Raw genomic sequence first — 14,337 nt, 5'->3', positions numbered from 1 at the left:
TTACCATATGGTACAGGGTTACCATATGGCACAGGGTTACCATATGGCACAGGGTTACCATATGGCACAGGGTTACCATATGGCACAGGGTTACCATATGGCACAGGGTTACCATATGGCACAGGGTACCATATGGCACAGGGTTACCATATGGCACAGGGTACCATATGGTACAGGGTACTATATGGTACAGGGTATCATATGGTACAGGGTATCATATGGTACAGGGTATCATATGGTACAGGGTACCATATGGTACAGGGTACCATATGGTACAGGGTACCATATGGTACAGGGCACCATATGGTACAGGACACCATATGGTACAGGGTACCATATGGTACAGGGTACCATATGGTACAGGGTACCATACGGCACATGACACCATATGGTACAGGGTTACCATATGGCACATGACACCATATGGTACAGGGTTACCATATGGCACAGGACACCATATGGTACAGGGTTACCATATGGCACAGGACACCATATGGTACAGGGTTACCATATGGTACAGGGTTACCATATGGCACAGGACACCATATGGCACAGGACACCATATGGCACAGGGTTACCATATGGCACAGGGTTACCATATGGCACAGGGTTACCATATGGTACAGGGTTACCATATGGTACAGGGTTACCATATGGCACAGGGTACCATATGGCACAGGGTACCATATGGTACAGGGTACCATACAGTACAGGACACCATATGGTACAGGGTTACCATATGGCACAGGGTACCATATGGTACAGGGTTACCATATGGTACCCTGTACCATATGGTACAGATACAGGGATAACTATTGAAATAAGTCACCCTGACTTTTTTTGGGTTATCCTAAGATTTTATACGTATGCTGCTATGTATGATAATCTACGTAATTGTATTTCTGTACACCTGAATAAACTTAATCAAGCGCATGTGGCATCATAAGTAAGTTTATTTAGTTATACACAAATAAAGTTACATAGAATATCATACTTAGCAGCATATGTTTGGAGAACCTAGGATAACCCAAAAAAAGTCAGACAGACTTATTTCCATTAGGGTCCCTGTACCCTGTACCATATGGTATAATGTACCATATGGTACAATGTACTATATGGTACATTGTACCATATGATACGATTGTACCATATGATACCATTGTACCATATGATACCATTGTATGACATGGTACCATTGTGCCGTATGGCACAATCGTACCATATGGTTCAAAACCATAGAATTCGTCTTCAGCTCCACTTCCATCAGTCTTAGAACTGTAAGTTGTGAAGAGGAGAGTCAGAATTCACCCAGAGAGTGAGTGGGGAGTGAGAGCTTCCTTGCCGCCAGGCACTATGAACAAAGCTACTTTTCTGGCATTCCCACAATGCCATGCAGGTGTCCAGATTTTTTCTATGGTGTGCACACTGACCACCCAGACCCATTCTCTCAGATGTAGGCCTACCAGCCTTCTCGTGCTAAATCTGACGCCGCTAGAATTTTGGTGTAGATCTACGGTTTGGACCCTGAACGTAAAGCCGTAGATCTACGGGACGGACCCTGAAAGGGTTAAGTGGTTTTGAGAAGAGTCTTAAATTGATTTTCAGACTGGGTTACTTTAGTATTTTCTGGTAATGAATTCCAAATTTTGGGGCCCTTTATGTGCATAGAGTTTTTACACAGTGTGATATGGACATGGGGTACATCAAAAAGAAATCTGTGCCTTGTGTTATGGTCATGTGTCCTGTTAAGGTTGGTGAGGAGAAGTTTGAGTGGAGGGTTTATGTTTGTGTATATTCTATGTATGTGGTAGGCACATGAATAAATATGGATGTTCTTAACCCCTGAACAGTCCAAACGTATATATACATTCTTACCGCTAGCGCCCCAAATGTATATACGTATGTTTTAATTTTCCTGCCTCCAAATTTGGCTCGATTGGCCTGAGATGCCTGGTCAGCATAGAATGGGTTTTAACACTCGGTGTGCACCACATTAAAAAAATCTGGGACCACTTAGTACTTTGTGGGAGCGCCAGTTAAATTGAGTGCCAGCTCGAGCAAACAGTGCTGCAAACACCAAGGATTCACTGATGTAATGTCATATTAACACTCCCCTTTTCAGAGGAAAGTGATGTTAACCCCAAGTTTAGGATCTGTATCTATCTATCTGTCTATCTCTGTCTCTGTCTATCTCTGTCTCTGTCTATCTCTTTTTATATATCTCACAGGTACACACAAATACAATTATACATAGTGTAAATTACCTAGGTTAACCTAAAAAATCCGAAGTGCTATACTGTGCTTGTAGATATAATGCATAAGAATACCTGTTGGTTCACAGTGGCTCTCTCTGAGAAAGAGAGACAAGCAGAGAGACGGAAAGAGACAAGCAGACAGAGAGACAGATAATCAGAGACAGAGATACAAGCTCATCAAATGTCATCCCTTACCTCTGCACCCTTGCTGGCGCATATCAAATGTCATAGCTTATCTCGTCTTATCTCTGCACTATCTCATCTTTGCACCCTCGCTGGCGCCCATCAAATGTTATCCCATATCTCATCTTATCACTGCCCTCCTGGATACTTGTCACATTGCTTCAAGGGAACTTCTTCCTTCTTTTTCCTTCTTTCTTCCTCCTCCTCCTCCCTTCTTCCTTCTTCTTCTTCTATACTCCTGTGTATCCAAAACATTGCTGGGACCTATAAATACTTTGTATATACAGTGGTCCCTCACTAATCGTCCGGCTCGATATTCGTCCTTTTCGGAAATCGTCGCGTTATTCTCGTCCAAACATTGGCTCGCAAATGGTCGGTTTACTCACTAATCGTCCTTCATCCGGGACACGTACTCACGCTCTGAGCCGCCTCGGCCTCCCTTCCCAGCCAGTGTACCATTGTTTACCAGTGAGCAACGGTCCCCTCACTTGTTCATACGAAATATTTCATAATATTCCATTCATTTTAGTGCTTGCAAGTGCTAAATAAGCTACCATGGCTCCAAAGAAAGCTCCTAGTGCCAAGTCTTTGGTAAAGAAAGTGAGAAATACGATTGAATTTAAGAAAAACATCATTGAACAATATGAAAGTGGCGTACATGTGGTCGAACTGGCCAGCTGAGGAGCTGCAAGAGCTTCAGCAGGAACAGGAACAGATCGCAGCTCAGAATCTTGCTGCAGACAAGGAGGAAGAGAGATGGAAGAAGGTGCCTTCTTCAGAAATTAAGGAGATTTTTGAAATTTGGGGTAGGATGGAAAGATTTATGGAGAAACATCACCCTGAGAAGGATGTTGCAAGCCATATCAGCAACTTGTACAGTGACAGAGTCTTGGCCCATTTTAGGGAAGTTTTAAAGAGATGCCAGAAACAGAGCTCTCTGGACACTTTTTTTGTGAGACAGGACTCCAATGACTCAAGCTGGTCCTAGTGGCATTAAGAAACAGAGAAGAGAAGTAACCCCAGAAAATCACTTGGTACCTGAGGTGTTGATGGAAGGGGATTCCACTTCCAAACAGTAACTAATTCAATGTCTCTCCTCCTTCAGTCTTCCATACACTAAGAAAAATCGCCAATGAAGGTAAGTGTTATGCTGTTAATGTTTCATTCATCATGTCTCATTGTATTGTTTATGTACTACATCTATATTTCATGTAAAAAAAATTTTGTTTTAACCCTTTCAGGGTCCAAGGCCAAAATCTGAAGTGGTGCTCCAGTGTCCAAGAAATTTTGAAAAAAAAAAAAAAAAAATTTTCTTACAGAATTAAAGAGCATATTTTTGTGAAGGTAATAAGACAAAAAAAAAAATCTGATCAGTACTACTGAGATACAGTGCCAAGAAGTTTGTCAAAAATGATGTGGTGGCGGCAACATCGACGAATTCCACATACGCGCATTACATTATTTTGTGGTTTTAGTTGTTTTTTCTTTTCTTTTCCAATTTTTTTCTATTCCTACTAACATTTGGGGCCTGAGAGACCAATACTGTATATTATGTATATATATAAACTCACTGTATTGAACACAATAACCGCACTAAAGTTATTATCATATTATTGTTTACCACTGTTGTTTATTACAATAAACATGCACAAATATTGTATAATACTAATGTTCTATCATATATTTACATACTTACAATCACTGGACATGGTTTTAAAACTGCTGGAGCTTGTGGAACTCCTTGAAACAAGGCACCATGCACAGAGGCACCTTACATTCCTCACACATAAACCGAGTGTCTTTGCGTCTTTGTTGCTGTCGTTTTGTTTGTGCACAGACAATGCATCTCTTCTGAGCAAATTTCTTCTTAGTTGAAGGAAGCTGTATTATGAAATGATCACCTTCTCTCCTCAAACGCTTGGGTATATCCTGAGGAATTCGAGGACCATGTTGTATAGCAGATGTTGTTACCTGGTACTTCATTATGAGTTGTCTGACAACAGACAAACAAAATTCACCATACGGTGGTCTGTTGCCAGTCTTTATTTGGTACATATTATATGCATTTAGCATTGAAATGTCCATGAGATGGAAGAAAAGTTTCATGTACCACTTGTAACTCTTACGAACACAGTCAACAAAACCAATCTGCATGTCACACTTGTCAACCAAGCGCATGTTTTGTGTATAATCAATCACTGACACTGGTTTTCGAATACGTTCATTAGTCACTCGATCAACTTTGCCACTGTCTTGCATTTCATTACGGTGAATGGTTGTCAACAATGTGACATCTCGTTTGTCATGCCACCGTAATGCCATGATGTCATTGGCAGTAAACACCTGCACGTCATCACCACGAGCACCTGCGTTGAGCCTGGGCATATGTTTACGATTAGAACGCACTGTGCCACACACATCTGTCTTGTTCACTCGCATGAAATCACTGAGTAATGGGCTTGTGTACCAGTTATCGGTATATAATGTATGCCCCTTACCAAGATAAGGTGCCATCATGTTTCTCACTACGTCACCTGAGATACCCAATAACATCTTGGTATCTTTCAATGTTTTACTACCCGTGTATACAACAATATCCAACACCAGGCCACTGTCACAATCACAGAGTACAAACCGTTTTATACCAAAGCATTTCCTCTTGCTCGGTATATACTGCTTGAATGACAGTCTACCTTTGAACAAAATCAAAGACTCGTCAATTACAAGATTCTTGAATGGATAAAAGTATATGCTGAACTTTTGTTTGAGATACATGAAAACATTTCTAATCTTGTATAACCTGTCACTTCTGTCAGGCCTGGTTTTGTCAGAGAAGTGCAACATACATAAGAGTAAGATAAACCTGTTAACTGGTATGATTTCACTGAAGACCAGGGTAGAAATTAGCCGATCTGTGGACCAGTATGCTTTTATATTATGCTTATAGACGTGAGGCATAAGCATTATTGTTGCAAAAAGCAAATACATTTCTGCAACAGTCGTCTCTTTCCACCTGTGTAGTCTTGACTGTAGTGATAAGATCGTATTTGCCATGGTGTACTCAAAATACTTATTACTTTCCCTGACAATAATTTCCATCAATGGCTGGTCAAAGAATAATTCAAAGAATTCCAGTTCATTGGCCATGGTTCCAAGGGGACAAGTAGGTAGAATTCCACTTTGAGAATCATCAAAGTGGTGAGGCTTGGGAACAAAATTGGGATTTTGCTGCCAATCCCACGTACGGTTTGCTGGTGGATACTGGACATCATAGGCTGGTTGTGCGGGTGGTTGTGGTTGTGGTGGGCTGGTGGCTGGCGCTCCGCTTTGTCCTTGAACTGACGAGTCAGCAGCGTGGGTCCCAGCGTGGCCTCGTGAGTCACGCATGGCGGTGCCACTACCATCACCACTAACACCATCCACTGATGCCTGTGGTCTATCCATGCCAAGTGTAGCCACATCATCCTCACTATCACTACCTAAAACTGGTGTTGGGCCACGGGATGTACTCCGGGATGTACTCCTTCCCCTGGGCACAGCATAGGGTACACTACCCGAGCGCATGCGGCGGCGAACATACCGACGCTTCACTGGTGAATATGATTCCTCACTATCACTACTCGATTGATCGTCGAGCGCAATAAAATCACAGTCCACGTCACTATCATCATCATTACTGAAGTCAGAGGCCTGGCCACGCGAAAATATTAGTTTTCTCTTGCGATGAGGAACAACCGACCGTGAGTCACGAGTGCCCACACCAGAGGTAGAAGGTTGAGGATCGTCAGGGTTTTCTGCACTATTATCGATATCCTGGTCATTCTTTTCGGTCACTAACTGATCAAAGCCGTAGAATTCGTCTTCATTTCCACTTCCATCAGTGTCAGAACTATCAGATAGGAAGAGGAGAGTCCCAATTTTCCGGGGAGTGAGAGCTGACTTGCGACGAGGCATGGTGAACAAGGGTAACTGAGCGGGCGTTCCCACAATGCTATGCGGGCACCTAGATTTTTTGTTTATGGCGCACACCCACCACGCAGACCCGTTCTCTCACATGTAGGCCTATGAGCGTTTTCGCGCTAAATTTGACGGTGCTAGAATTTTGGCGTTGATCTACGGTTTGGACACTCAACGTAAAGCCGTTGATCAACGGGACGGACCCTGAAAGGGTTAATACTTCTGGGTGTCAGGAATGGATTAATTGTATTTACATTATTTCTTATGGGGAAAATTGATTCGAAAATCGTCTTTTTCGATAATCATCGCACTTCCAGGAACGGATTAACGACGACAAATGAGGGACCACTGTATTTCTAGACATTAGTAAATGACCAGGGCAGGTGTAAATGTCCACCTGTCAATGTATTTGTGACAATTTGAGTACAATTTCAGTACCTAATATGTATTAGTGTCAGAACAAAGATTGGTTATGAAATGCCAAGAACTACAATAAATTGTAATTATCAGAACATAAAAATTATATAAAATAATATAGAAATGAGAAAAAATGGTATGTCGGCAACACTTCCTCAAGAGGCAGGACTCGATGTTGCCGTCAGGTGAGCATTAAGTGCCAACTTTGCAGCCTCATATGTCAGCAAGTACTGACCCTAATTTTTTTTATTTTAATTCTATTACACTTAGAAAATTTTTCTCTTTATTTCATTGAAAAATAGTTTTTATTTTTCAAAATATTCGGGGTGCTGGGGAAGAGAACGTATACAGTGGACCCCCGCATAGCGACCTTAATCCGTGCAAGAGGGCTGGCTGTTATGCGAAATGTTCGGTATGCGAATGAATTTTCCCCATAAGAAATAATGGAAATCAAATTAATCCGTGCAAGACACCCAAAAGTATGAAAAAAAAAAATTTTACCACATGAAATGTTAATTTTAATACACACAAACTGAAAAAGGCATGCACACTTACATGACACTTACTTTTATTGAAGATCTGGTGATGATTGATGGGATGGGAGGAGGGGAGAGAGAGTGTTAGTGTTTAGAAGGGGAATCCCCTTCCATTAAGACTTGAGGTGTCGAGTCCTTTTCTGGGGTTACTTCCCTTCTTCTTTTAATGCCACTAGGACCAGCTTCAGAGTCACTGGACTTCTTTCGCACAACATATCTGTCCATAGTGGCCTGTACCTCTCGTTCCTTTATGACTTCCCTAAAGTGTTTCACAACATTGTCAGTGTACAGGTTGCCAACACGGCTTGCAATAGTTGTGTGAGGGTGATTTTCATCAAAAAAGGTTAGCACTTCAAGCCATTTTGCACACATTTCCTTAATCTTTGTAGTAGGCAATTCCTTCAATTTCTCTCTCCCCTCCTTTGAACCAGTTTCCTCAGGTCTGGCCTCTTGCTCTTGAAGTTGATCTATCAGCTCATCAGTGGTTAGTTCTTCATTGTCCTCCTCCACCAACTCTTCCACATCCTCCCCACTAACCTCCAACCCCAAGGACTTCCCCAATGCCACAATTGATTCCTCAACTGGTATACTCCTCTCAGGGTTAGCCTCAAACCCTTCAAAATCCCTTTTGTCTACACATTCTGGCCACAGTTTCTTCCAAGCAGAGTTCAAGGTCTTCTTAGTCACTCCCTCCCAAGCCTTACCTATAAGGTTTATACAATTGAGGATATTAAAGTGATCTCTCCAAAACTCTCTTAGAGTCAGTTGAGTTTCTGAGGTCACTACAAAGCACCTTTCAAACAGAGCTTTTGTGTACAGTTTTTTGAAGTTTGCAATAACCTGCTGGTCCATGGGCTGCAGGAGAGGAGTGGTATTAGGAGGCAAAAACTTCACCTTAATGAAGCTCATGTCCCCATAAAGTCGCTCTGCCACGTCTGTAGGATGACCAGGAGCATTGTCTAACACCAGGAGGCACTTAAGTTCTAATTTCTTTTCAGTTAGGTAATCTTTCACATTGGGGGCAAATGCATGGTGTAACCAGTTACAGAAAAAGTCCCTAGTGACCCATGCCTTACTGTTTGCCCTCCACAGCACACACAAATTATCCTTGAGGACATTCTTTTGCCTGAACGCTCTGGGAGTTTCAGAGTGATACACTAATAAAGGCTTAACTTTGCAATCACCACTAGCATTGGAACACATCAACAAAGTAAGCCTGTCTTTCATAGGCTTATGTCCTGGGAGTGCCTTTTCTTCCTGAGTAATGTAGGTCCTGCATGGCATTTTCTTCCAAAACAGGCCTGTTTCATCACAATTAAACACTTGTTCAGGTTTCAGTCCTTCAGTTTCTATGTACTCCTTGAATTCCTGCACATATTTTTCAGCCGCTTTGTGGTCCGAACTGGCAGCCTCACCATGCCTTATCACACTATGTATGCCACTACGCTTCTTAAATCTCTCAAACCAACCTTTGCTGGCCTTAAATTCACTCACATCATCACTAGTTGCAGGCCTTTTTTTAATTAAATCCTCATGCAACTTCCTAGCCTTTTCGCTTATGATCGCTTGAGAAACGCTATCTCCTGCTAGCTGTTTTTCATTTATCCACACCAATAAGAGTCTCTTAACATCTTCCATCACTTGCGATCTCTGTTTCGAAAACACAGTTAAACCTTTGGCAAGAACAGCTTCCTTGATTGCCTTTCTGTTGCCCACAATAGTAGAGATGGTTGATTTGGGTTTCTTGTACAACCTGACCAGGTCGGTGATACGCACTCCACTTTCATACTTATCAATGATCTCTTTCTTCATCTCTATTGGAATTCTAACCCTTATTGCTGTAGGGTTGGAACTAGAAGCTTTCTTGGGGCCCATGGTCACTTATTTTCCAGAAACAGCACCGAAAACACTGTAATAATACGAAATATTCCGATTGCTTGAATGTTACCGCGGAGGCTGGCTGGTAAACAATGCCACCGGCGGAACATATGAGGCTGGCTCAGGCCGCACATTGGACGCGTCTCGGACGAAGGGCGCTGAGCGGGTTTTTGGGCAGTATGCGAGGCAAAATTTTAGCGATCAAAGCGTCGGTATGCGGATTGTCCGTTATGCAAGGCGTCCGGTATGCGGGGGTCCACTGTATATACGTTTGGACCGTTTAGGGGTTAATGGTGAGCAGGTTTAGACTTGAAAATTGGTGGAGTATGCTGTCGGGAGTGGGAATTTGTTATCATTCTGACTGCTGCCTTTTGCTGGGTTATTAGTGGTCTTAGGTGATTTAATGTTGTTGATCCCCATGCACAAATTCCATATGTGAGATAAGGGTAGATGAGTGAATGATACAGTGCCAGGAGAGCTGATTGTGGAACATAGTACTGTATCTTTGATAATATGCCTACAGTCTTAGAGATTTTCTTGGAGATTTGTTGTATAAGTGTCTGGAACTTGAGGCTACTGTCAAGGTGGATTCCTAGGAATTTTCCCTCTGAGTCTTGTGACAGGTGATCCGTTTAGTGTTATGTTAAGTGGAACATTTGCAGCTTTGTTTCCAAACTGAATGAAATAGGTTTTATCAGTATTCAGGGTAAGTTTATTAGTCATCATCCAGGCAAAAATGTTATAAATGGTGTAAAGGTGACATTAAAACAACATCAAAGATGGTTGACACAAACCCACCACCATTATAGTAGGTTCCTCACTTAGCAACGAATTTGTTTACCAGCGTGGTCTTAGGAACAGAACTCCATCGTTAAGTGAGGAGAGGCTGTATTCTGCTTTGTTGCTTTGGCATAAAAATGTAGAATATATATTTTTTAACAAGTCCATTGTTTTATGCATGTGATTTATTCATTTCAGGAGGCGTACTGTGATGTTACTCTGGCGTGTGATGGACGCTTTTATCCAGTCCACAAGCTGGTTCTTTCTACTTGCAGTGATTTTTTCGATGAGATGTTTGAGAAAACGGCATGCAAGCATCCAGTCATTGTGGTAGCCAATGTAGCATACAAAGATCTAGAAGCACTGCTCAATTATATGTACCTGGGTGAAGTGAATGTCTTGCAAAATGATCTTACAGGACTCATGAAAGCTGCTGAGGCACTTAGAATTAAGGGTTTAGCAGAACCTGTCAATGCCCCATCAACGAAGGACATAAGAGAGAGCAAGAGGTCTTCACTGTGGGAAGATGACTTGCCTGATGGTAAAAGAAAGAGATCGGAAGAGGTGCCACCCACTGCAACCACTGACAATGACAGAACAGGAAGGAGAGAAATGCAAAAATCCAGAATAACCAGCAATGATTCTGAAACATCAAGACACAAGGCGCAAGTTCCATCTAGTGGCAGTAACTCTAGTAATTCAACAGATCAACCAGGTGCCACATCATCTGCAGAGATGCTAAGTCATTCAGCCAATCAAGACATGGGAGCGTCTTCACAAAGTGATGCTGACAATGAGCCAGTTGATAAGGCTCTTAGACCTGAGGTAAGCCATTTAACAAGGCTCTTTGACCTAAGGTAAGCCATTTAACAAGGCTCTTAGACCTGAGGTTAGCCATTTAACTGCTTTCATTCCTCTTCAGTTAATTTTACACTTTGTGAATGTAACGGTATGAGAGGGAAGGCAGACTTGCCTTTGAAAAAGTTTACTTAATTATACTACTTGCCAGTTTCCTGGTGTATGTGTAGTAATTTTAATGGTGCACACTTGGTAGTGTGATCACGAGTGTAGTGCACAGATAACTTACACACAGAAGAGAGAAGCTTGCAATGATGTTTCGGTCCAACTTGGACCATTTACAAAGTTCTTTATGACAGGGTAGAGTGATTGATGACTTCATTTTCTGTTCATTTAACCCCCTCAAGGAAGGTTCCTTGATGCTGGTGAGGGGCTCTTGATCTAGGGAATTGAATCTGTGCTCCAATTCCCTGAATTAAGCCTGAGTACCTTCCACATCCCCCCCACAGGTGCTGTATAATCCTACGGGTTTAGTTCTTTCCCTTGATTATAATAATAATGTTCATTTAACAATTACTGGCGTGTAACTTGGAGATAGATCACTTTTTGCAGTGTGATGAGTTACCCACCCTCAAAGAAATGGATGACTTGTAGCAGTAAATAGATAACTTGGGTATCATCTAACTGTTGCAGGCTACTTATTGCATAGTGTAGTATGCCTTTGATAGGGCTGGGTTTTGAAATGAACTGAAATATGATGAGATCTCTAGTCTGTAAATTCAGTACTGTAAACAAACAAATTGCTTATTGAGTAAGAGGCTTGTTTTTTGCTGTTCTTAGAGCTCTTTAATAAAGCTAGTAACAAGACAGAATCCTTAAAATGGATCAACTTAATTGTGGTATTATTTTAGAAATCAATTTTAACTTTCAATAACAGTAAACAAGGAGGTACCTAATGGGCACTATTGCTGTAATTGTCAGCTATACCTCAAGTGCTTTACACAAATAATGCTGCACATTGCAGAGAGAAGCTTACGACGATGTTTTGGTCTGACTTGGACCATTTACAAAGTCTCAGTGACTACAAATGGTGTGACTTTGTAAATGGTCCAAGTCGGACCAAAACGTTGTCCTAAGCTTCTCTCTCCTATGTGTGAGTTATATGTGTATTGTTCCAGTCACAGTATTGTCCAGTCACAGTATTGTTATTTACCTCAGGTGCTTCTTTTACATGTACTGAATAGGACATTTACCTTCTAGGTTAAAATGGAAGATGTACTAGTCAAAGAAGAGCCAGCAGGCTGGTTTCCTGAAACTGAGGAAGGCCTAGATAGCTTGCAGTTCAGTGAGGCAGACACAGGTCTTGCGTACGCACCACAACAAACAACGTTCAGAAGTGGATGTCTGCCATGGGAGTTGGCTGCTGCTGCTGCCACTCAGGCTCATGTTCTAGACTCTCAGCTACCTCATGGACTCCCAGGACCCTCAAGAATGCAAGGAGTGAGTACTTACTTCAAGGTTTTTGTATTGTGATGAAATCTCCTTAATGACAGTACATTTGATGTTTCTCTTGTTTTGGCTTCTCCCTCTCTTCACATGATGAGGGAGTTTGTTTTTGTTACCCCATAGCTCACATTGGAGAAAATTAACTGTTGACACGTAGATATTTTCTGTGATTTTCCATCTCGGGTGCAATGCATTATCTAACTTTTCTAGCTCTCAGATAGTTCATTTGATACCTATGATTATTATTCTCACTTAAGTCTGAGATTATATATAGGGCTGTGGTCATGTGTGGTCAAGTTGCATAAATTATTCTGTCCTCAGACAGCTCTCAAAACTGGTATGGTTAAACATCATCAGGCCTGATGTAGCATAAAAGACACATTAACATGGCTGAAATGATTCACAAATAACCTGCGCTTAAGAGAGGAAACTTACGATGACAGTGATCCAGGACGAACTGAAATATTGTCATAACTTTCCTAATTCCTGATGTATCAGTGTTCTTAAGCATTTATGAAGCCACAGTAATGGTGAAGGTGTTGAATGATGATGAAAGTTTTTTTTCTTTTTGGGTCACCCTGCCTCGGTGGGAAACAGCCGACATGTTAAAAAAAAAAAAAAAATTCATTCACAGCATTATCATCATCAGAAGGGATGATTGTTACCACAGCTAGACTAGAAAGTCCTCTCACACATTCACTAAATTGTATAATTGCCTGACTCAACCTCTTATATAATAGACGGCTACATTAATAATTTTTTTTTCATGCCTAGCTGCTATAAATCTAACTACTGTATCAGGTTTTACACATCTTAGTGTTTTGCAGCCAGCCACATCAAATTTATTTAGCTAATACTCAAACAAAGACCAAAACATGGAGCGGAACAGCATTTACTGCAATAGCATTCCACCCCAAGGAGAGCATTCCTTGGAGCAAGACATCTCGAGGAATAGGCTTGTTCAGCCTTGTGCATGCATCGTCTTCATTCTTGTTGACATTCTTAAAATGCATTTGCCTCCCAGCCATATCAGATTTAATTAACTTATACATTCCTTGACTAATATTACAACCATCCACATAAAATGTAACCATTAAGGAGATAAAGTCACATAACATGGATTGCATAACCTTAGAAATTTGCTTATAGTAAATGTCCCTCTATTGGACTATTCTATTCAACAGATTTGATCACTTTTCTGAGTCAGCCTTGAAAATCCTATAATTTGGTGCTTGTTAAAAGTTTAGCCTCGGCGTAATTGGGGGATTGATGCATATTAATATTTACAAGGCAACATAAGGGTTTTCGTCATTTTATTTTTTAGTAAGCTACTTGGAGAGACATCTAAACTATCGTATCTAGACTCCTCTGCAAAGACAGTGATTATGTGTGAATGATAATGAGAAGTGTTGAATGATGGTGAAAGTGTTTTTCTTTTTGGGTCACCCTGCCTCGGTGGGAGATGGCCGATGTGTTAGAAAAAAAAAGAAATTTATGAAGGGATTCAGGATGTACAGGATGAGGATGTTGCAGTTTAGAGGGCCATCTAAACTGTGATATCAGCACACTTCTGGCAAGACAGTGATTGACTGAATGATGGTGAATGTGTTTCCCCTTTCTTTTAGGTCACGTCCTCAGTGAGCGATGGCTGCTGTGTAAAAAAAAAAATATGACTCTTCTCTGTGACTGTTGTGCGAGTCTTCTCAGTGACTGTTGTGTAATTCTTCTGTGACTGTTGTATGTGATTTTTTCATGAGACTCTTTGTTCACTGTCGAGTGTTATTTGTAAGTGATTTGAATTTTTGTTGATTTTGGAATGTTGAAGATTTACTGATTGTGATTTCTTAGTCATGTAATTTTTCACTGATTATGGGGTGTCATGCTTTATTGATTGCTGAACATCCATTCTTTAGTGATTGTGTGATTGTTGAATATTGTTTAGTGGTGGTATGATTGATGAACATTGTTCAGTGGTAGCATGATTGTTGAACATTGTTCAGTGGTAGCATGATTGTTGAACATTGTTT

General features: G+C 41.2%; 1 protein-coding gene across 5 annotated transcripts in view; it reads left to right on the top strand.

Moving 5' to 3' along the window:
* LOC128687294 (protein bric-a-brac 2) overlaps positions 1-14,337 on the top strand; it is a 273,407-nt gene that overhangs the window by 20,908 nt on the left and 238,162 nt on the right. For 4 of the 5 annotated variants that reach the window (XM_070098436.1, XM_070098435.1, XM_070098439.1 and 1 more), the window contains exons 3-4: positions 10,205-10,831; positions 12,065-12,304. In XM_070098436.1, the coding sequence (XP_069954537.1) occupies positions 10,205-10,831; positions 12,065-12,304 (867 nt within the window). Of the gene's footprint in view, positions 1-2,848; positions 3,577-10,204; positions 10,832-12,064; positions 12,305-14,337 lie in introns of those variants that run through there. The other variant, XM_070098437.1, reaches the window with a different exon arrangement.

This window comes from Cherax quadricarinatus, chromosome 62, assembly GCF_038502225.1.
Source record: "Cherax quadricarinatus isolate ZL_2023a chromosome 62, ASM3850222v1, whole genome shotgun sequence".
In the NCBI taxonomy this organism is placed as follows: Eukaryota; Metazoa; Arthropoda; class Malacostraca; order Decapoda; family Parastacidae; genus Cherax; species Cherax quadricarinatus.
This window is presented reverse-complemented; position numbering and strand designations above follow the sequence as displayed.